Below are 20965 nucleotides of genomic sequence, written 5' to 3'. Positions count from 1 at the left end.
AAGTACTCATCTTTAAAGATAATTGCAAATAAAAAAACAAAGGCTTCCTCGCTCTGTGACAGTCGGACATTTTTCTGTATTCTGGCACTTCATGGAACTACGAAATTATTTGAGGTATAATTAGGAAAACGGAGTAATAAGAATCTTCCTATCTGAACGCTTCTAATGGCCGACTTAAAGAGCACAAGGCCAATAAAATATGGATTTAAATTCAGCTTCTTCTGTTCCTAATAACTCAAACCCAAGCAGCCAATGTATTAAGTTTAAATCCAAAGGTGATCTATCTCCAGACAGATGCCCATAATAACAGTAATGCCTAAAGAAGCTACCTATTACCACATATAAGGAGCAGATCCCGTTAGTTTTCTTAAGCCTGTGGAAATACGAAAGCTTAATAGCCAATATAATGACATACTTAGCAGATTTGTTGGAAAATAATTTCACTTATGCCAAGGAATTCCGGAGCAAATATTTTTGACTTAAAAGTCCATAGACATATTTCATTACATTTCAAATCATTACACACACCGGAGGAAATATAATCTATTCATTTTTTGCGATATTTGTTCTAGATAGAACTGCAAGGTTATGAGCAATCAAGTTGTTCACCCTACTCGAATAGAAAACCTTGATGAGCTAAAACATTTTCATCAAGTCCTTTGCACTCTTGGATGATAGGAGATATTTGTCGATAGATGGCCGCTTTGCTTTCATTCACTTCATATGCCTTGTTTATCATGTACTTCACCAATTGTATGGTGTCCAATTCAATTGGCAGATATAGATTGAGGATATGCACAGGTGAACCTATTTTGACAGTCTAACGGTCACGGCTAGCTTGCAATGATGATTGCAGCCCTCGCAGATTAGCAATTAAATTATTTAAATGTGACCAGATTGTTTTGAGGTCGTCATCAAGTGTGAGCACATCCAGTAATCAGGTGAACTCATTTAACAGTTGAGAAGGCTTTGCAGTCACTTAAATTCCAAGAGCAAACATAAGAGAAGCTTCTCGTTAACTTTGTACCTGGTCCATATGAACTTCCCTTTGTATCAGAAAGAAGTCCAGACTATTTGCTTTCTGGATCCCCATAATATTAGCAGAGATGGTGTATCCATTTAAACTACAGAAGGGAATCAGTGCAGCTACTCTTTAAACTGTTCAAGCCTATCTGTTCTTATCCATATACCAAAAGATTTCCAATTATACTGGAGAGGGAGGCACTAAAACTCTTCTAGTCCAAGGAGATTGATAATAGTACCTGGTTTTATGCATTAAGACCAGCCCAGTTCTTGAAGGCAATTAAAGCCTCCATTTTCCTAAAGTTTCTCTTCCGTAGCTTTGCCACCCTCAATTTCTTATGGGTCTCCATGAATGCTTGCTTATGTCTCCACTTATCAACAAATATTTTCAGCTCTTGTGCCTTCTCTGCCACCTGCATTGCTGCGTCAAAGAACCCGCCCTTAACTAAAGCATACAAGAAGGCGTCAATCAAGTCATGATCGAAATCAGCCCCCTTCCTCCTCACCTCTGTCCAGAGCATCAACACACTGAAATACTTCTCTGCCGAGACATATCCATTGATGAACGACAGGTACGTCTGGTTATTAGGTTCAAATCTCAGAAACATCATCCTGCGGTATGTCCTTCGAGCATCCTCCAACCGCCCTAACTTACAGAAGGCGTGTATTATGGAATTCCAATCATGGGTGGCAATCTCAATCCTTGGGTCATCAACCACCGAATCTAAGAAGGAAGCCATGAGCTCAGGCCGGTGTTTCTCCATCAACCCAGTCATTATTGTGAGATAACTCGTCTTGAGATCAGTAAGCCTTGCCTCTCTCATATCCCTGAAAAGAGAGAATGCAGACTGAAAATCATGAGCGGACATGGAAGCATCAATGAGAGCATCATAGCTGCTGGCATCCAACCGCAGTCCTGCAGCACTAATATCAGTCACAAGTTGGGCAGCTTCCGCCGTCCTTCGATCTTTGCAGTAAGCTTGCAGGATGGATGAATACACACCGAGCCCCACGGAAGCTCCCTGAGCTGTGATTTCATCGAGAATGTTGTGTGCTTTATCCAACAATCCCAACCCTACACATGCATTCACAATCCCAAACCCAACAGAGCTTTCAACTCCAATCGATTGTCCAGATGATTCCAGTTCTTGTGTCTCAACAATCAATGCCGCCAACTCTTTGATCCTGCCATTATCAATAAAACACTTCACCATCTCAACATAACTATCTCCATCCAAACCATAACATCCCTCGTCCCCTCTTTCCTTCAAAGCACGCAAAACAATCAAAGAAACAGAATCAAAGCTCCCAGCTTTCACATATCCACTGATCAAATTCTTAAAAAAATCCTCCATTTTCGAAAAACCAAGTGCATCCATCAGTTTATCCAACTCGGCTATCCTGCTCTCTATCCCCTTCGATGCGTACAAGTACGCCAGCGATCCAAAAGTCCGCAAATCCGGCGACAACCCCAACGACGACATGATCTCGAGGACCCTCTCCGCATCAGAAACCGAACACAGAAGCCTGCAGCACCCATCAAGAATCGCATTGCAGGAATCTAAATCAGGCTTCATGAATTCCACTTTTTCTTCCATTACTATCCGGCAGTTCTCTTCGAAAACCAGTAAAAATGCGCTGAATCCACCGTTCCTTTTCGCCATCTCGATGAGCGATGGCGCCCACACGGAGAACGGCGGAAAAGATCGGTTTTTGAACATGGCGCGGAGGAGCGCGAGGGCCGGGGCGGCGGCGTCAGCGGCGGCCATGGCGCGGAAGAGGGACTCGACGGTATCGAAGGAGACGGCCTGCGGGTTCCTCTCGAGAAGGAAGACGGCGGCGGCGAAGGCTCGCTTGAGCGAGAGGCGGTCACGGAGGCAGGAGAGGTGGGCGACGAGGGAGTCGGCGACGGCGGGGGAAGGGAGGACGGAGGCGGAAGCGAGGGACTTGAAGGCGCGCCATGCATCGTCGGTGTTGTGGGAGCGGAGGGAGGAAAGTATGTCGGATTCGAGGGAGGAGGGATCGAAGATTGGGGTTTGGGGTTTGGGAGGAGGGGGAGGAGGAGGGGCTGGGGTTTGTTACGGAGGGCGAAGATAGCGGGCTGGAGGAAGGAGTAGAGGGTGGGAATCTCCGAGGAAGAGGAAGAAGAGAAGGAATTTTTTGGAAAAGAGAAATGGCATGGGAGATCAAGGAGTCTTCTTCTCCACATCGAGAGCTTGGTATTTATCTACAAGTTGTTTGTTGTAATGCCGCTGAGACTTGAAATACACTCATGGTCATGTTGGTCTATTGAGCCACCTCCTTTTATCTACTAATAAGGGGGCTCTAAATGAGTACAGATCGAATAAATATAGATAATTAGAAATGACCCCAATGGTGTTAGGATTGGCTGAATTCGTTTAGGTTCATCTAAGCTTATCATTTAATACGGGTCTATATATTTTATAAAAATAAGATTAATAGTCATGATCGTATTCGTATCTACAATTTTATATATAATATTTGATCAAAATATTATTTTAAAATTTTGGAAATAACTTTTGCATGTTGATACGCATCGAGTATAATTGGGATTTGCTAATGCTCCTCCTAACAAAAGTTAAGGGCAAAATTGGAAATCAATTATTACCTTCGGAGCCCTAACCCTAGCCCGAACTCTCTCAATAAAAGGCTGGTCTCCCGTCCGAAACTCCCTCGTTAGGTCTTTCGGCGGCGGCAGGGAGAAAGAAGGCTCGATATCGCAGCCCTAAACTTAGCTGCAACAATGGTGAGATCACCTTTCTTTATTACCGATCCCTAATTGCATGTGTTTCAATCGAAGCCGTTAAAATCGAGCTGTTTGTTTCGATTGAAGCTGTTAAAGTTTGATTTTGAATTCAAGTGTGAATAGTTATAGCTCAAAGCAGTCGCCTCTTTCAATGGTTAGTTAGATTTGACATTAAAGATCAGAGATGCAAATTTATAAGTTAGTAGTCTAATCTGAAGTTTCTGTTGCATGAATGTTTAGCTTGTGTTAGGCTTAGTATGAACTTTTGACTTCATTTGTGTAAGGAAGACCGTATTTGGTGGTATGATAGTATCCAGATGACATGTAGAATCGGAGTTCCTAGCGCTCTTGATTGTTCTCAACCTCTGAGATGGGGATCATTAGGCTGCTTAGCTGTTCGAAGGTATAGGAACGTTTTGAGTTTATGAGGGATACAGGTACTAGTGTATGCAGTTGCGATGTGCAATGCTCAAGGTTTTTACCCCAGTATTTTGCCTTGGAGTGAGTTTGAGAGTGAGCGAATTGGCCGATCACAAGATAACTAGATAAGGCTTGGAATGGTTGTATATGTATGCTCCTATACTGCCAAGATAGTGTATCTAGTGTAAAATCTTCATATCTTTTCTTTTTTCTATATTGAACTTATCTCGCTAGTTTCATACGATGACTGTTAGTTGAACTTTCCTACGCCTTTGGGTCATAGTAGTATATACGCCGTTTGCTAGGGCATATGTGGCGAGTTATCCTCACGAAGTTTCTATCAGCTAGAAAGGTGCCGGTCTGAATGGATATTGATACCCTAGTGGGTGGCAGTGTATGGTTATATTTGAGATACTCCTTGCGGATGGCAGAGTATGCTCTATGTTGTTTAAGGGATAAAGATGAAGGGGAAAAAGTTGTCGAGATCTCAAGGAGGAGGGAAGATTCGACAGACGAGGGAGATTAGAAGATAGATGAGACCTTGCCAAGGTAGAGGTGGCTGATTGATGAAAAGGGAGAAGGAAGATTAGAGTAAAGAGACTAGAGAAAGGATAGACGAGGATAGAAATCAATATTCATTTCTCACAATGATTTAGGCGACTAGCATTGGCCCTCAGTGTTAACCTATAACTAGCTTTAGCATAAGCTCTATGGTGATTTGAGGATGTGATTCAGGGACGACAAACTGTGCCACTTGATAATTCAGAGGCTTAATCATATCAAGCTGCTGATTGTGGGAACAGGCTATTACGCCTTCTCCAGGTAGTCCGTCTTTCTATGAAAGAATTCCTGCCTATGCTTACAAGCTCAAAAACACCCTGCCTCTACAAAGATTTGATAAGATGTTACATCACATGTATATTTGTGTTTCACTGGATGCAAATAATAAATTCTCTAGCATGCCCTTCCATTTGTTGAAGCTTAGTGCAATTGTTAAATGTGTGCAAGCTCTAAAAGACTCCCTATGAGTTTGTTGCGGTAGTGATTGTTGCTGCATAACTTCTATTTGAGTTAATTGCATTCATTCCTTTTTCGGGGGTTATGGATGATATGACCTTTCACTTTGTCTTATATAGGTGAATGTTCCAAAGACAAAGAAGACTTACTGCAAGAACAAAGAATGCAGGAAGCACACTGTCCACAAGGTTACCCAGTATAAGAAAGGTAAAGATAGTCTTTCTGCTCAAGGGAAACGTCGGTATGACCGAAAGCAGTCAGGATATGGTGGACAGACAAAGCCAGTTTTCCACAAGAAGGTAATATTGGCTGTACCTATTTAATAGTATTGCTTGTTCACTTTACTCTCTTCTCCATTATCATGATAGTTGATGTAATCTAGCACAACGCACAAAGTATACACTCGTTGGGGATATTCGAAACTTGAAATATGATGAGTTTTAATGCTGTGATGCACATATGTATCTTACTCTGTTGATCATCAGGGGAAATCATGGGTTATATGATTCTGTACCTTAATAATTTTTCAATTGCCAGGCAAAAACAACCAAGAAAATTGTGCTGAAGCTACAATGTCAGAGTTGCAAACATTTCTCACAACATCCAATTAAGGTATAAGTTTTTAATATTAGTTGTCAAACAACTCAACATCTCAAGATTTTTCATTTTCGTTGTATTACTTGAAAATGAGTTTGAATTCCTTTATGCAGAGATGCAAGCATTTTGAGATTGGTGGAGATAAGAAAGGAAAAGGCACTTCTCTTTTCTAATTTGTTGCTGTTGCCAATTTATTGGGCTCTGCCTTGCATTTTGTCGGAATGAGATACAAGTAGCTTATTTAGAGAAGTTTACCTTTAATTTTGATGTCAATGTTTAATTGTAACTTCACTGGATATTGGCAGTTTGGCACTACAAAATTAGTTCTCTCCTGGTTGCCATCTAGATATCGTATATGATTTGGTAAAATCCTTCCAGAGAAAGTTGAAGTTATTAGCTTGCAAATGCTGTGCTGAATCTTATTTTTATGATCTGTATCAATCTTGCGTGTGGTTTTGCAGTCTGCAAATCAAAGAAAATGTGAAGCGGCTAATAAAATGGTCGTTTTTGCAATCCGCAAACAAACACCTATATTTTCAATCTTAATGTGAAATATTGCCTTACAATATCTTATTATAGATGTTTGTCAAAACTCAAAACCAACGGTGTGATTATTCTTGGAACAGTTAATTTTCAGATTAATTTTTCTTCAAATGTGGATTACCAAAATTAAATTAATATTTGATTGTATTCAATTAAAATTAAAACCGACTCATTAGACTTGAAACGCTCTTGTGCCCAAGATCCAAAATACAAATAACTTTTTGCTTTTTATTCAATTTTATCTATTCACACCTAGAGGAAGTGAAATATCTGAAAAGAAAACTGGGGCAGGAAACAAAATTCCTTCTGACTAGATCCAACCAATGTCAGTCTTTTAGCTCTTTTGCAAATTAGCACCTGTATTTTATCCTTGCATTTGGAAAATTTTCTCCTTTGACATATTTGCAACTCCTTCCAGAGTCATACGTGCTTTGCTGTCTTTTTTTTTTAAAATTAAATAGAGAAATTCATTAAGCCGAGGCAAGAAGCCCAAAAAGTTACAACCATCTTTTTAACTGAGATCCATAAGAACGAGAAGAAATCAGACCAAATACCCCTCTTTCCAAGACAGCTTGTGTCCACCTCTCAAACAATCAAAAAGACAAACATCTTATGTGCTCAACCAAGTGCAACATTGTATGAAATTGCCCTCTCTATTTATACATCCATAGCTAAAGGACACAAGAAGCAACCTACGCACTGGGGATGAAGGAAACATACTGCAACAAGAACCGTCCATGATTACTACCCAAGAAAATTTCTTAGTATCAGACAAAAAGCTCAGAGCTTTATTTAATACTAAATCTTATCAAGCACTTAGCGCTAAAGGAACACTAAATATCTCTTTTCGAAAGGATAAAAGATTAATATATCTACAGTGCTACATTATTTTGCTACTACTGCCAACAAGCTGCTTCAGATTCAGTCTACCACCATTAATGAACAAGAGCTACAAGGAACTTCATGCCGGACGTTACAAGCTCCGTGTATTCAAGTGAATATTTCAAGATCTTTCCCATATATTCTGAATGTTTCACTGCTTTGCCTGCAAAATAATTGGAGCAAATGTGAGTAGATCGCAGCGCTACTTGTATACTGTCGCGTTTTATCTGGCATAGACCAAGATGGGAAAAACCAAGAATACAAGTGTTTAACATAAATTAGAAATAAAAAAGGTATTGTTGCTCCTCCACTCTTGGGTGATTGTTGTCGGAAAAATTACTTATAAATGACTTACAAATCCAATGTGAAATAACGTATGACTTACAAATGCCAAAAACATTGGTATAAGAATTGATCTGGTATTAAAAAGTGATTAAACTCGCACTTGGAAGTTAGCATAATATCCCATGGTCGGTAAAACATTTAATTTGGTTATGTATAGCAGATGGTGCGGCATGTGTTACTAGACCTGAGCCAACAAAGAGAAGTCTTCTTTGCTAGAAGGAAGCAAATCCAACAAACCATGCAATAGGCACTGACCACAGAAAATAGATTTAGTTGTGCAATGATATGTGGCTAGATACCTCTTATAACCCATTTATAGGTCCTGCAGCCCCTGCCACAAATAAGGGTACCCACTCCTGGCAAAAGCAGGCTCCATTAAAGCCAATTGAGCTGTTGTCAAGATACCTTAGTTTCAAGTGGAATGTTGAGCTTGCTCATTATGCTCATTTGTCTCTCCAATAGCAACGACAAACTGATGTTTATCCTACTGAGTTATAAGGGAAGTGGTGACAAAGAAGTCCTGGATGGCAACAGTCAACCTTGGATGGCCATATAGCAATGAGGACATCCCACATTCTTCAGAAGTATGAGGAAAGAGAATTATTACCCTAAGTTACTCACATGTTTAGCTATCATAATCTATAAAGCCTTGCATGGTTTAAAGGGTAATGAAGCTAGAATAAACAAGAAGCATAAAATTTTAAATAAGTTAAATTACCTGGGAGTATAGGAAAGTTCCAAAAACGGCAATAGCAGCTCCTAGGGCATTGATGGGTTGCACAGGAGTATGGAAGATTATGATCGATGAGACAATGACAGAAATTCGCTTCATGGTGTTCCCAATGCTAAATGTCAAAGGAGAGATTTCATCCAAGGACATGTATGAGACCTGGTTGTATAAGTGGTAGAACACGCTCTGTGCTGCTACCCACCTGATAAAATATGATGTGAGAACAACATAAATAAAACTAGTAAGTTAAAGTAGCAACGGCATATAATGTTTTTCGACAAATAACTTACTTTCAGAATTGTGTGGCGAGAATAAATATTCTCCTCTATGAGAAACTCATAATCAACACAAAGGTAGCAAAAGGAATGCTAGTAATAATATTTTTGAACAGTAAAGAAAAATTAGAAGCAATTTCTGGTCTTGCCAATAGCTCTCTTGAATGTGTTTTACTTCTATCATAGGAGGTAAAATAGTACATCAGATAAAAAAATCAAAAATAAAAGACAGCTGTTTAGGCACCAGAAGATTCACTCATCTCATAAACTATGAAGCATTTCATAACTGCAGGAATATGCAAAATTGCAAATTTAAAAAATAATTGTGGTTGTGGGACCTAAACAAGAAAAGCACTAGACTATTAAAATGCCATTTTCACTCCAACAAAGAAATAATTTGAGCTTGTGTTTGTATCATAAGGTCACGGTCAAATAACTTGGGCAAGGAACCAAATGTTGATGACATTACACCAAAAACATGTGAATTGGAGCACCATAGAACTTTATCTCAATGTGAATTACTCTACGCATAAAACTTCTTTCAATACTAACAACAAGATAGAGGAGAAGTGGACATTCACAGCCTGCTGTACATACCAGATGAAATTTGGACCGATCTGTGAGATCGCTGTCTCCCAACCAGCTGCCCACATCTGGGGACCCTCCACGGCAATAGCAAATGGTGTGAGTATCAACAAAGACAGCACTGATAGGCAGGCATAATAGTTCATCCCACTGACCGCCTTTCCCTTCATCCCTCTCTTCGAGAATATATTACGGAAAACAAATGCAAGGTTTGATATCATTGCTCCCATAAAACCTATGAGCAAGGAAAACAGTCTATCAATATCAGCCAGCAAAACTGGAATAATGGAAAAAACTAAAACGGCTGATGGTGAACCAAGGACAGGTGAGCATTTGAATAAGATATGAAGAAAGAAAGGAAAAAAAAAATTTAATCTTGTTCCCAATTAGATTACCACTATTAATTACTCTCTGATGTTCTACTTCTCAAGTAATACACTCAAAGGAATTTTCTCGAAACATAATCCCCAAACTTCTAGTGATATGCAGAAAAATCAAAGCAATGATTAGTCAAAGAGAAGCAAACATCGAACTTGGTAACCAAGTAGATCAAAATCATTGGTATAAACTTTGCAACTCCAAACAGCACCTTCATAACAGAGACAGTCAAAATGTTCTAATTGAATCAAAAAAACAGAAAAGGCATTAAGAATGAAAAGACGAACTTCAACATGTGAAAATTCATCTTTGATTACTCAAATATCTGAAAAAACTGTGTATAACTATTAGCCATGCCATGAATTGAAAACTAGCTAAAACTCCGTCTTGACCTACTCTCCAGCTACCCTTCTTAGTCCCATGGTTTGAAGTTTTGTCAAAAAAGAAGACATTTTGCCGACACACTTCACATTTCGGTCCCTCCGATCTGAAACTGCCCTGAAACTAGCATCCAGCTGAAACAGCCCTAATAATATTTTCTTTAAAATATGTTTTTGGTTCCATGATGGATTTGACCTGAATCCAACTTGTACCTAACCCAATATCAACCTCAGTGCTTATATAACTATTAGATTTTATGTAATGCATTGAAAACTAAGATAAAGAAGATTGTTTATCAAAAAGAAATCTGAAACCGATACAGCAAAACTAGAACCGAAACCAAAACTCTGAACCATGCTTACTCCTTACCAATCATATTAAAATTGAGCTCTGTCACAGCCGCGAGAGCGCAACCACCGATGATGGGCAGAAGCGAGAGATAAACCGGCACTGGGAATCTCTCCCCCAGCAAAAACCTCGACACTAACACACTAAATGCCGGTTCCCCGCTCTTAATGATATGCGTAAATGACACCGCCACCTTCGACATGCTCACCGTTGCTGCCACATGCCCGATCGTATGCGCCACCGCCACCTAACCAATAACCGGAAAAACACCGGATCAAAATCCCACATAAAAAGATCCAAGCAAAACCCCAAACCACGCGTCAAAAATCCAATCTTTCCTTACCGGGAAAAGTGCCTTCCAGAAATCGAAGTCAGTCTTGGGTGCCTCTGCTATCCTGGTGGCCCAGGACACAAGCATTATGAGGGAGCCAACGGCGAGGGAGAGGGTGGAGGTGAGCCAGGGATAAGGGAAAGCATTGAGGACCTTCTTGTTATAGATATTGAACACCACATTGAGAGCCCACCAAGTAGCGAAGTAGATCCCAATCTTAACCTTCTGGGCCGCAGCCGATCGGGTTTCAGCATCTGGAAGCGGGATGCCCTCAGACCGATCCGCCTCGTAGGCACGGCGCTCGACGAAATGCCCACGAGATATCGGTTTTCCTTGGGATTGGATGCCGAAACCTTCGAGAGGAGTTAGGTACAGGGGTTTAAGAGAAAAGGAGACGGGTTTGGAGTTCTTGGTAGACGAGAATGGAGGAAGAACATGACCGCATGGGGTAGGAGAAGACAAAGACGATCTGGGACGCAAGAGATCGGAGACGGCGACGCCTGCCATGGACTGTTTCGTCAGGCACATCATGGTTGCAATAGAGACGAGGAAAGGTGGGATTTTTATCGGTGAAGAGGTGGAAAGGAGAGATCTTGGTGAGTTTTAGGAGGTAGTTTGATCTCTGTGGATGGTATATATATAAATGGAGGAGGAGTAGGAGTAGGAGGTGGAAGACGAAAGCACAACTCTTGGGTTGGTTGTGTACTATTTGGAGGAGTATACTTGACCTTTGGTGTTGGAAGGAGCAATGTGTCACTATAAACCTTTATTGCAGGACTTTTGACAACCTTGGAAGGTCAAAATTAGGGATCTTAACATTATGAGAAATTCATTTAAAACACCCATATTTGTTTTATTATAATTCACCCTTTATTATATAAATATTTCTTATTCAACTTGTTGCTTCTTTGAATAAGTAATTTTATGCTTACGAGGATTACAATCCTTCCTAATTTTTTATTTTTTTATTTTTCCTTTACTCTTCTTTTTCTTTCATCTCCGCCATATTATCCATCTCCAATCTCGAGCTCTATCTCACCATCTTTTTACCATCCAATACTCTTTTGACCATGTCATTAGTGTCTTCCATATTTATTTTGATCTCCTCTCCAGCTCCAACTCTTTAATAGTGTTCACCATCTTCACCCCACTGATGCTTCCCTCTTCTCCCTCGACAAGGCCTCCTCCCTCCCTCTTTGCAACTTTCGCATTGATACTCTCCTCTCAAATCGTCGTATTTATATTCTATAGTGTTGGGTTCGATTATCTAATGTCTTAGAAGATGAATAAAGTTGAGATCATTATTCTAAAGGTTCATAACGGTGTCGACCTTGTGTTATTTTGTATCGAATATATTTTTGTATTCTAAACCAGCAAAATTAATTCAATGGCAAAATTATTATATAAAGTATTAATCATATTAATTATGTCGTGTTACTGTTATTAAACGAATTTAATGAATTATATTTATATTTATCAAATTTAACTCGTTTAATAGTGAAATCGTAACCCAATTGCCTACCTCTATACCTATCCGTACAGATTTGTTCACGGGAATCCGATTTCACCGATGAAAAATAAAAAATAAAAAAATTAAAATTAAAATTTAATTGAGTAGATACCTTTTAAATCCATCGGATGCTCGCGATTCCAAATCCACGTCTCAAATAAGAGGTAAACAGCGAAATCTTGCACGTACCAAAACGAACCTAAACATGTGAAGACATTAGATTAATAAAGAATTAGTCCTCATCTATTTCTTTTAATTCGACAAAAGAAAGCATAAGGAACGATGGAGAGATTGGCTCGTTTGTAGGCAAAGCGTTGCACCACAGCTATTACTAGTTTTATAATTTTCGAATAAAATTTCAGAGAGATTGTTGAAATCTTCATCTCTTCGATTATTATTTACATATAAAACCTAATAAATACTTATTTTGTTAGTTATTTCGTTTAAATTTTTTTATAAAAAAAATATATCACATGGTTCATGTTTCCACACGTGGCTAATTCTTACCACGTGGGTAGGTCGGTAAGGGGACAGCAGTACGAATATCGATCTCGTTCTCTATCGGCTCACCACCTAACCCTCACGGTAGACGACTTCGAGGGAGTCCATGTATCTGTCCATTAATACGAGGATAATTTTCCATTTCAGACCCTGCATAACCTGTTTTTATTTTTTGTGAGAAAAAAATAAAAGACGAAGAAAATAGGCTAACGTAATTTGGCTTGAAAATAAGTTTGGTTCATTTCATGAATCATGATGTTTGAGAATTGAGGCTTAAAAATAGACTCGAGCGCAGCTGTGGCTCAGCTCGATTTGAACAGAGTCTTAATAGAAATCATAGCTCGAAATTAATTTTAAATGGAGTGAAGCCGGCTCTCGCCCAGGCTTCATATGTAGGCGGGAGCCTCGTACGTGTGCTAAGAGAGGCTCATATTGTCCGGATAACATATTGAAGTGTCATATGCTCAAGAGTGACAGAATATACTAAGTAACTAGGCAGAAACCATTATATTATTATTCCTCAAATAGAGGTTACTGCATAAGTTCCTTACAGCTAGAACTTATCCCTCCCCACACCAATTTGAGATAAACTTTCGACCAAATTTATAGACGCCAACACCAAGACGACAGACAGACGGACGGACAGACAGACAGACAGACAGACAGACGGACAGATAGACACAAACACACAGGTTTATATGAACTTAACTATTTATTGATGCATGAATTCATGCTTCATGCTCACTGGGCATCACCATTGCCAACTAGTGAAGCTTTAATCCTCTCGCAGGTGCAAGACAGCAGGCTGTTCACAGTGGAGGCCGACTCAGGAGTGAGATCGGATTCCGGGACGGAATCGACTATGATCTGAAACGCAACAGTGAGGAGGGATCCGCCGCAGTCGACGGACGCGACGCCGCCGTCGGGGAGCAGCGCGAATCCCGAGGGAAGGAGGGCGACGCTCCCGGTCTCGCCGCCGTTGAGGACCATGTTCATCGCTGCGACGTCGATCGGGGTGTAGATCACGTAGGATCCGGTGAGTTCGAAGCAGCTCTCTTGTAGTATCATGATGTTGTTATCGTTTGTAGCACCCTGAGGTCACAAATGTAAGATATATATATATATATATATATATATATAGTTTTCTTGGGAAATTTACAAATAACACCCTATCTTTTAGTGAAAAAAATAGTGTGCGAAATATAAAATTTTCGAGTTTTAATCAGTGTGCTAATGGAGTTGATCTTACAGTAATACGGAGTATAGAGACGCAGTTGCCTTGCTCTCGTCCATTAACTATCTGAGCTGCCTCTTGAACTCTGCCTCCCTCTGAGAGGACATCCCACTGTATACCATTCCGTGGAACAGAGAAGAGAAATTAGAAATTAATTAGAATTCGATTCACTTAATCTTATATAACATTTCTAAGGCTAATCTTCTTATTGTACTTCCTGTTCAAGCTTGGGTTCAAGTCTGATGCAAGGTTAAGTCAAGCTCGAATTGAAGCTTAATGAGTTATATTTCGAGCTTTATTGAACGATTAAGCTCAGCTTAAAATAGTTTCAAGACTAAATCTAATTAAATCAATGAAAGAAATCAGAGTACACGTACTTGATTGCGAGTGGCGTCAGTCCTTAAGAAGTCAAAAGCTCTCTGGAGTGGCACTGGCAACCAGAAGGATGTGCATGCAGAAAGAACGGTGCCAGCGGGCCTCCCTGGATCACCACCATTCCTTCTGCTCATAATTCTCACATGCTCGCCGACGCCGGACGCCGTCACGCCGTTCCAGTGAAGAGCCGACGAGCCAGTGATGCCGCCGATGAAGCTCACCAACATTCTCTCAGATAACTTTAGCAGGTTCTTCATCCCATTAGGGTTAGCTATAGCTGCAGTTTTGCATATTGACATCCCATTACGGTTCCTCCTTTATTTATAATTTTTTTACCAAGATATGCTCATAAAAATAAAATAAAATAAAATAAAATAAAATAAAATAAAAATCATCTTCGGTAAAATAGATCTTTTGAAATTAAGACTAAAATATAGACGCCATTTACCGTTATTCATAGTAACAGGAATACTAGTGCCCAAGACGGTCGCTAGCCGCTCGCACTGGCGATCCATGGTCGTCACCCACCGCCGTGCGCCGAAGGCTAAGCCGGAGTTCACGATCGGCTTATACATGTCATGAACATAATTATCCTCCACCTCGACGTGCTCGATCCATATAACCTAACATATATAGTCATTAATAGAGTTAATTAAAAAAAAAAGAAATTTTATCGTTCTCTTGGTAACTAAAACTTTTAGAGAAGCGAGTTAGAGATTGCCTTGGTGAAGGTGTTTGGCATTTGTTGCAGTATGCAACCAGAAGGCCTTTTTCGATATTTTGGGTCGGATTGATCACGGCCGTCCAAGGAAACATCAACGACTGCCCAGAGCCCTTGCCCGTGCTGCTTGCAGTATCGTAAGAATGTGAACTCTCTTCTGGGCACAAAAGGGGAAGGCACTTGCACCTCTGCTTTCATCTGAGATTGCATCAATTTATAATAGAATTAAGTAATAGAGATGATAGATATATAATTTCATGTCATATATGTACATATATAAGTAGTTCAGACCAATTGAAGAGCCCCATTATAATTTCCCTGAACTGGCCCAGCATATACTTCAGCTATTGTTGCCTTAGACACAATGCTCGAGAAGAAAGTCTCATAGTTAGTCTGCAACATCAAGAGATTAAGAGTTATAAAGTTTAATTTGATAAAAATCTACTGCACAAGATAAAGAGTAGTACTGATACTAACCGCATCCATGAAGAAGTTGACTAACGGCAAGTGGCCTAGCATGACCACTCCGCTCGCACGAGTAGCCTCCGTCTTCATTCCGTGCATCTCCGGCCCAACCCCTCCGGAGAATGCCGCAGTGTACTCTTCAATGTTCATTATCTCCGTCGAGCCGTCAGGGCTCATCTGCCACATTGGCTCGCCGAACCGGGCCATTGCTATCAACTCATCCATTCCCGAGATGGCTAATTCTACTATAGCTCTCCTCTCGTTGCATCCTATAAACATCCCGATGTCGATCGGAGAATCAGCGTATTTCGCAAGTATAGCCGATATCCTCTCAATCTGTGACATAACATGATGAGGAAATATTAGTTCTCTGTTCATGAGTATGACATCTACTGTGTATGTGGTACCTCATGGCTCAGATGAGCGTTCTCCATCCTTAGATTCTGTTCGTCCAACGACATCTCGGCGACAGTGGCTTGGCCGCCGCAGCTACGGCAGGAGGCACTACGTAGGGCTTCCTTCATCCTTTGGTTCTCAACTAGGAGCCTCTCATTGTCCTCCTTGAGTTTGTAGTTCTCTTCTTTTTCGTTTTGGTTCTGATAAATAAATCATATGATGAGTAAAAGAGGATAAAGCTTCAGATACGACTCAATTCAGATTTTCAAAGTGACTGCCACATCATCATCATCAAGTTGAGATTTGTGGCTGACGTGGCGATTGTTGGGGTTGGGCGGAGGGGGTCAACATTCCCATAATTAGCTCCGAGTCAATGGGTTGGACCCTGAGACTATGAGGGAGAGTATAACAAGGTTGGTAGGAATTAAAATTTGGGACCATTAGTCCTAAATGTAGAGAGTAGAAACCCTTATAAGACACTGATGTGGCTTGTAACGGCAGCAACGAGTAAAGAAACGCTAAACTCGTGGGAGGGAGTATACGCTGACATGACTGCAAAATTAGTTTCAAAGTATAAATTCCTGTTGACCTTCACTTGAGTCCTTTTATTCTGAAACCAAAACTTCACTTGCAGAGGCTTCATCCCGAGCTCATGGCTAATGGCCTTTCTTTGCTTGTCATCTGGATGTGGGCATTCCTTGAAGAACCTATGCATCCAAAAACTCGAAATTAAAAGCTAAATAGAAGAGAGAAAGAAAGAAAAGATGGTCGAGAAATCCTGTAAGGGCAGGACTAATTTGCGGGCAGTTTTGCTGCCCTTATTTTCTGAAGAGACTGTGTTCAAGACTTAAACATGCGGCACGTTTCGGGCTATAAGAATAAGAAGAAGAATATCATGAACATGGAGATCATACGCCTCTAGCATTTGAATTTGATGAGTGGTATGGCGATGGTAGCATCTCCTCCTCTTCTTCGAGCGTTTGCCGTCTTGTTCATCATCGTCGGAGGCTGCTTCAGGGTTGTCAGAGCGGGCCATGTTCCCGAAATCTTCTTCTCCAACACCGGGGATCCCGAAATCTTCTTCGGGGTTGCCGTTGCCGGCCTCCGGTATCTGAATCTGGTTCTGGGCCTCCAGAGGGAGTACATGCTGTTGATCCTCCATAAGAGGAGGCAGTTGGTGATCCTCCGCCATGTTATTCTACCACAAGAGAAGTCAAGTATAAGAACTGTACAAAAAATTAACAGAAACAAATTGTGAATGAGACCATGCATGCAAAAGAAAACCATCTATCTCCTCTCTCTATCTCTCTCTCGCTTAAAGGAGGGGGAGAAGAAGAAGAGAAGAAGAGATCTTACAGATCCTTGGAACTCCATATCAAAGAACTCCATTATCTCCTAAGAAAACCTTCAGGACAGACCCAATCTCACTCCCCCAGAACAACCCAAACCCCTCAGTTTATAGACTCTCAGACTTGCCCCAAATAGAAAGGTCCAAAGCAAGTGCATGTACCACCCTCATGTACATCTCCTCACATATTGCCACCTTCTTTTAATTTCCTTGAAATGGAAAATTCAAGGAAAACATAACCACACAAAAGAACCAAAATTCTATCTTGCTTCAAAGATATACCTGGACATATACAAAGCTCGAAGATTGCCCGTACAAGGCTCCGATCATCGCAGGAAAATTGCTCGCGGGGATCATAACTCACTCACACCTTCTTCTTCTTCTTCTTCTCGATATGAAACCTTACTTGGATCTTGAAATGTGCTTGGGGTTGCTTGGCTCACTAGTGAATTTATAGCAAAGCTATCTTGGTCGGTTTCAGCTAAGTAGCAACCATGCAAATGCTGAGTTGGCCGTCTTCCAACTGTTATAGCAAGGATAGAGAGAGAAAAAGAGAGGGATAAAGAGAGGAGAGAGAGGCCAAGCGAGAAGACAAAATTGGAGAAAGAAAACAAAGAACGCAAACAGAAACTCCCGTTATAATATTTGGCAGTATCTCTCCCTCGTCTTTACCTAATTTGTATGTTTTAGGGGGGTTAATTCTTTTCTGAGAGGAGAAATAAAAAAATGGTAGAGATTATTGCATGGGGGTACAAGGGTATGGTATATGAAACCAGCTCGCCATTAAGGGCAACGGAGAAGCGGAGTGAGACAAGGGGAGTGAGGAAGAAGGGGCACAGAGGAAGAAGAAAGGGGAGAAGAAAAGAGAACAAGTTGGACAAATAGGAGTTATTGCTGAGATCATGGAGGGTGCAATTGCATTTATTGTGAGTGTGGTGTTGCTGTTTAGAGAGTGAGAGCGAGAGAGAGAGAGATGGACATAGAGAGACCATTTGACTTCCCTAAAGACTATATAAGGTGGTGCTATCCATCTTTCATGAAATTGAGTTCTATGAAAGTCTACATACACAAATACATCAATTACACATACTTATACAAAAATAGAATATATATTTAACTATTATTTGCGAAGAATTCAAGGAAAGAAATTATGTCCAAAAAGTTCGGATATAATACGACAAGTATCCTACGACAAGTATCTCACGGCAAAAGGGGGTGTATCGTGGACAATCATTTTTGTTAAGTATTAGATGTAATTCGACAAAATTTAGAGTATCGTGGATGTAAAGCATTTACGCAGTAGATCCTCGAAGGAGAAAATCTCAAACCAAAAGAATTAAAAGAGAGTGCGACAAAAAATAAAAGAATTCATTGCATCGGGGAGTATACCTCGAGTGAATCTTGACCTAATTTTCTCAAGATATACAACAAAGAGTTTTCGCATAATTTTCGCCACATAGATCTACATAGGTGAAAAAAATATCTATGGATATTTTGGATTCTTATGTAAAAAGAAGATGCTAAAAAAGTTATCATTTTTCATATATAATCAAATTCTTTCCGTACAGAACTAAATTTCTAATATCCAAAAATTTGGGAGATAGTTGAGATCATAATATGGAGTTTTAGTCCAAACATGTAATAAAATATAAGGGGCAATAAAAATTAATTGATACAATATATAAAAGGGGCTAAAATCAAGAGAAATACTGGAATTCCCTTGGGCCAATTTCATAGGGAACACTTCTTTCGCATTCCTCTGAAGTCTCCAAACTCCATTAAATGAACTCTGAGCATAACACCTGCCGCGTGACATGAAACATTTATTCCAGCAATGTCTATATCTTTGAAGTGGCCCATCAAAATATATCCTTGTCTAGGTCCATGTCTTCTCATGTGGAGATTTAAAAAAAAAAAAAATTTGGCTCTTAAATTTAGATAGATCTTAGAGACGATGATAACCTAACAGAAGAAATATTTTATTATTTTTGAAAAAAAATTAAAAAATTAAAAATCTTTAAAGTCTCTTAAATTTTTTTGCTTAAGGGTATTAAGGTCATTTGCTCATCTATGCAGTAACTGGTTATAAACAAAATAATGCTACAATGTTTTTTTTTCTAATAATTAAAATATAAGGGGTTAATGTATAAGTATTAAAAAATATGATGTTTTTAGTCTTATATTTGAAAAATAGAAACAAAGTCGTTAGGTCAAAATGGACCCAGGTACTGATGCAAAGTAAAATATAACCTGAGAAAATGCCAACGAGAGGAATGATCTTTCCGTACAAAAAGTTGTACAAAAGGGAATAGAAATAATGAAGGGATAATTGCACTATTCTCTACTTTGGTGTAGCCCAATGGCAAGTGCACAAAACGCCTCTAATTTTAACTTGGACTTTTATACATAATTACCAAATAATTGTTACTATTTCTTTTAACTCTCATAGAATCATTATTATAATTGATGTTAAGAGAATATTCTTTTATTGTATGTAAATAAAATATATTTTATCGTACTATCTTATCGCACATGATATTGGATAGCTTTCGAATTATTTTTAATAATTATATAAGGGTTAAAATAGTCTTTAAAATTAAATTATATTTTAATTACGAAGGGATGATGTTAAAATAGAATAATAATTTCAGTAGTAATTAATCTTTAAAATTATAATATTTAAAAAGTTTCAGTGACAATTATATAAAAAATTCTTATTTAATCCAATCTTTGTATCTCATGAGCAAACGTAACGCACAGCTTAAGTTTTAAGTACAGAAGGTTTCATATAATTAGATCAAATAACAGAGGGTAAAGTATAATTTATTGAGATTCCGCTCTCGGCTCTCGGCTCTCGGCTCTCGCTCGCACTTCTTCTTCCCCGTTTCATTTGCTAAGAAACCCTATTCGTTTCCGGTTCTTGCATCGCGAATCGCCTCTTTTATGTCTCAGCATGACCTCTACGAGCAAGCTCAAATCCGTTGATTTTAGGTATGAACCGTTGATCCTTCTTTGCCCTCAGTAGAAATGTTGCTCTTCCTTCTCTGTTTCTCGGGCGGAGAAGTGGTAGTTTGCGAGTTGGGATTTTCTTGTACTTGGGTTTCCTTTCCATTTCATTGTCAATATTTGCAGTTTTGGTTCAGGTGAATGTTGCATTGGAGAATTTGGAAGTGAGCCATCGTTGAATTGGGGCTTCAGTTTGGCATCAGGGGATATGTGAGTTATATGCTGGTCTTATGTGTAACTTCCAAAGACTTATGTTTATATATACTTCATCTTGTGTTCTAATCTGGATTCAAGTTACAATTGACAATGTGTGAACTGTTTTGGATTGAATGAGTTTTGTAGGCTGAAATGTCAGGTTAAGCCTAATCCAGAGTCTAAAAGTACTACATTCCAATCTTTTTCTATAATTTGACAGCAGATTGGGAGGAGATTTCTTAATAGGTCGATGTACATCTTCCTGGAAGTACTATTCTTGGTGCCTTACTGCCTTTATAGCTGGATAAGTTCATTTTATGGGGCATCGCTTTTCTTTTATGTATCTGTCGTGGCAGCACCTTTCCATGATGTGTTTGTTGGTCTCCTGTTTTCTACATTCATTTGATTTTGTGAGATAAATTTCCGTAGATGGATTTATAAGTATATGAAATACCAATCAAATCATAATAAGCATATTAAACAACCAAAATAGTTGGACCTTAAGGTCTTCTTAGTTCTTATGCTTCCTCTAGTCCAGTAATTATCTTGCATCTAGCATTGGCTTCGCCAATTGCATCTGATTTGATCCATT

General features: G+C 39.5%; 4 protein-coding genes across 4 annotated transcripts; 1 reads left to right on the top strand and 3 right to left on the bottom strand.

Moving 5' to 3' along the window:
* Window positions 1-423: 423 nt before the first annotated feature.
* LOC140797054 (pentatricopeptide repeat-containing protein At1g69290-like) lies at window positions 424-3310 on the bottom strand. Its single transcript, XM_073150334.1, is given in 2 exon segments — window positions 424-3091; window positions 3094-3310. Coding segments are annotated over 2 exon segments (1962 nt in total). The 5' UTR covers window positions 3233-3310; the 3' UTR covers window positions 424-1268.
* A 308-nt stretch (window positions 3311-3618) lies between these two features.
* On the top strand, window positions 3619-6229 carry LOC140797039 (large ribosomal subunit protein eL42). The gene is made up of 4 exons (XM_073150311.1): window positions 3619-3790; window positions 5347-5526; window positions 5765-5839; window positions 5938-6229. The coding sequence occupies exons 1-4, from the start codon at window positions 3788-3790 to the stop codon at window positions 5995-5997; spliced, it is 318 nt and encodes a 105-aa protein (XP_073006412.1). The 5' UTR covers window positions 3619-3787; the 3' UTR covers window positions 5998-6229.
* A 772-nt stretch (window positions 6230-7001) lies between these two features.
* LOC140796944 (glucose-6-phosphate/phosphate translocator 2, chloroplastic-like) lies at window positions 7002-11374 on the bottom strand. The gene is made up of 5 exons (XM_073150165.1): window positions 10635-11374; window positions 10313-10538; window positions 9197-9419; window positions 8313-8526; window positions 7002-7412 (listed from the first exon to the last, which is right to left on the bottom strand). The coding sequence occupies exons 1-5, from the start codon at window positions 11151-11153 to the stop codon at window positions 7401-7403; spliced, it is 1194 nt and encodes a 397-aa protein (XP_073006266.1). The 5' UTR covers window positions 11154-11374; the 3' UTR covers window positions 7002-7400.
* A 1833-nt stretch (window positions 11375-13207) lies between these two features.
* Window positions 13208-17982, bottom strand: LOC140796705 (homeobox-leucine zipper protein ROC2-like). Its single transcript, XM_073149783.1, has 11 exons — window positions 17455-17982; window positions 16739-17022; window positions 16414-16531; window positions 15836-16024; window positions 15441-15764; window positions 15255-15356; window positions 14964-15161; window positions 14691-14865; window positions 14245-14519; window positions 13883-13978; window positions 13208-13725 (listed from the first exon to the last, which is right to left on the bottom strand). Exons 1-11 carry the CDS (start codon window positions 17527-17529, stop codon window positions 13375-13377), a joined length of 2187 nt encoding a protein of 728 aa, XP_073005884.1. The 5' UTR covers window positions 17530-17982; the 3' UTR covers window positions 13208-13374.
* Between the last annotated feature and the right edge of the window lie 2983 nt (window positions 17983-20965).

This window comes from Typha latifolia, chromosome 10 (genome assembly GCF_019914945.1).
Source record: "Typha latifolia isolate L0001 chromosome 10, TyphaL0001v2, whole genome shotgun sequence".
In the NCBI taxonomy this organism is placed as follows: domain Eukaryota; kingdom Viridiplantae; phylum Streptophyta; class Magnoliopsida; order Poales; family Typhaceae; genus Typha; species Typha latifolia.
The sequence above is the reverse complement of the archived record's forward strand: the minus strand, read 5'-3'. Positions and strand labels throughout refer to the sequence as shown.

Bases quoted from the DNA above. Each gene is read 5' to 3' on its own strand.
- LOC140797039 (XM_073150311.1), top strand. The intron at 5,527-5,764 runs GTAATATTGGCT...TTCAATTGCCAG, and splicing joins AGCCAGTTTTCCACAAGAAG to GCAAAAACAACCAAGAAAAT. The intron at 5,840-5,937 runs GTATAAGTTTTT...TCCTTTATGCAG, and splicing joins TCTCACAACATCCAATTAAG to AGATGCAAGCATTTTGAGAT.
- LOC140796944 (XM_073150165.1), bottom strand. From the start codon at position 11,153: ATGATGTGCCTGACGAAACAGTCCATGGCAGGCGTCGCCGTCTCCGAT. The intron at 9,420-10,312 runs GTAAGGAGTAAG...CCTTGCTCATAG, and splicing joins GCTCAATTTTAATATGATTG to GTTTTATGGGAGCAATGATA. The intron at 8,527-9,196 runs GTATGTACAGCA...ATATTTTATCAG, and splicing joins ATCGGTCCAAATTTCATCTG to GTGGGTAGCAGCACAGAGCG.
- LOC140796705 (XM_073149783.1), bottom strand. From the start codon at position 17,529: ATGATCCCCGCGAGCAATTTTCCTGCGATGATCGGAGCCTTGTACGGG. The intron at 15,162-15,254 runs GTCTGAACTACT...ATGCAATCTCAG, and splicing joins ATAATGGGGCTCTTCAATTG to ATGAAAGCAGAGGTGCAAGT. The intron at 14,866-14,963 runs GCAATCTCTAAC...TATATATGTTAG, and splicing joins TGCCAAACACCTTCACCAAG to GTTATATGGATCGAGCACGT.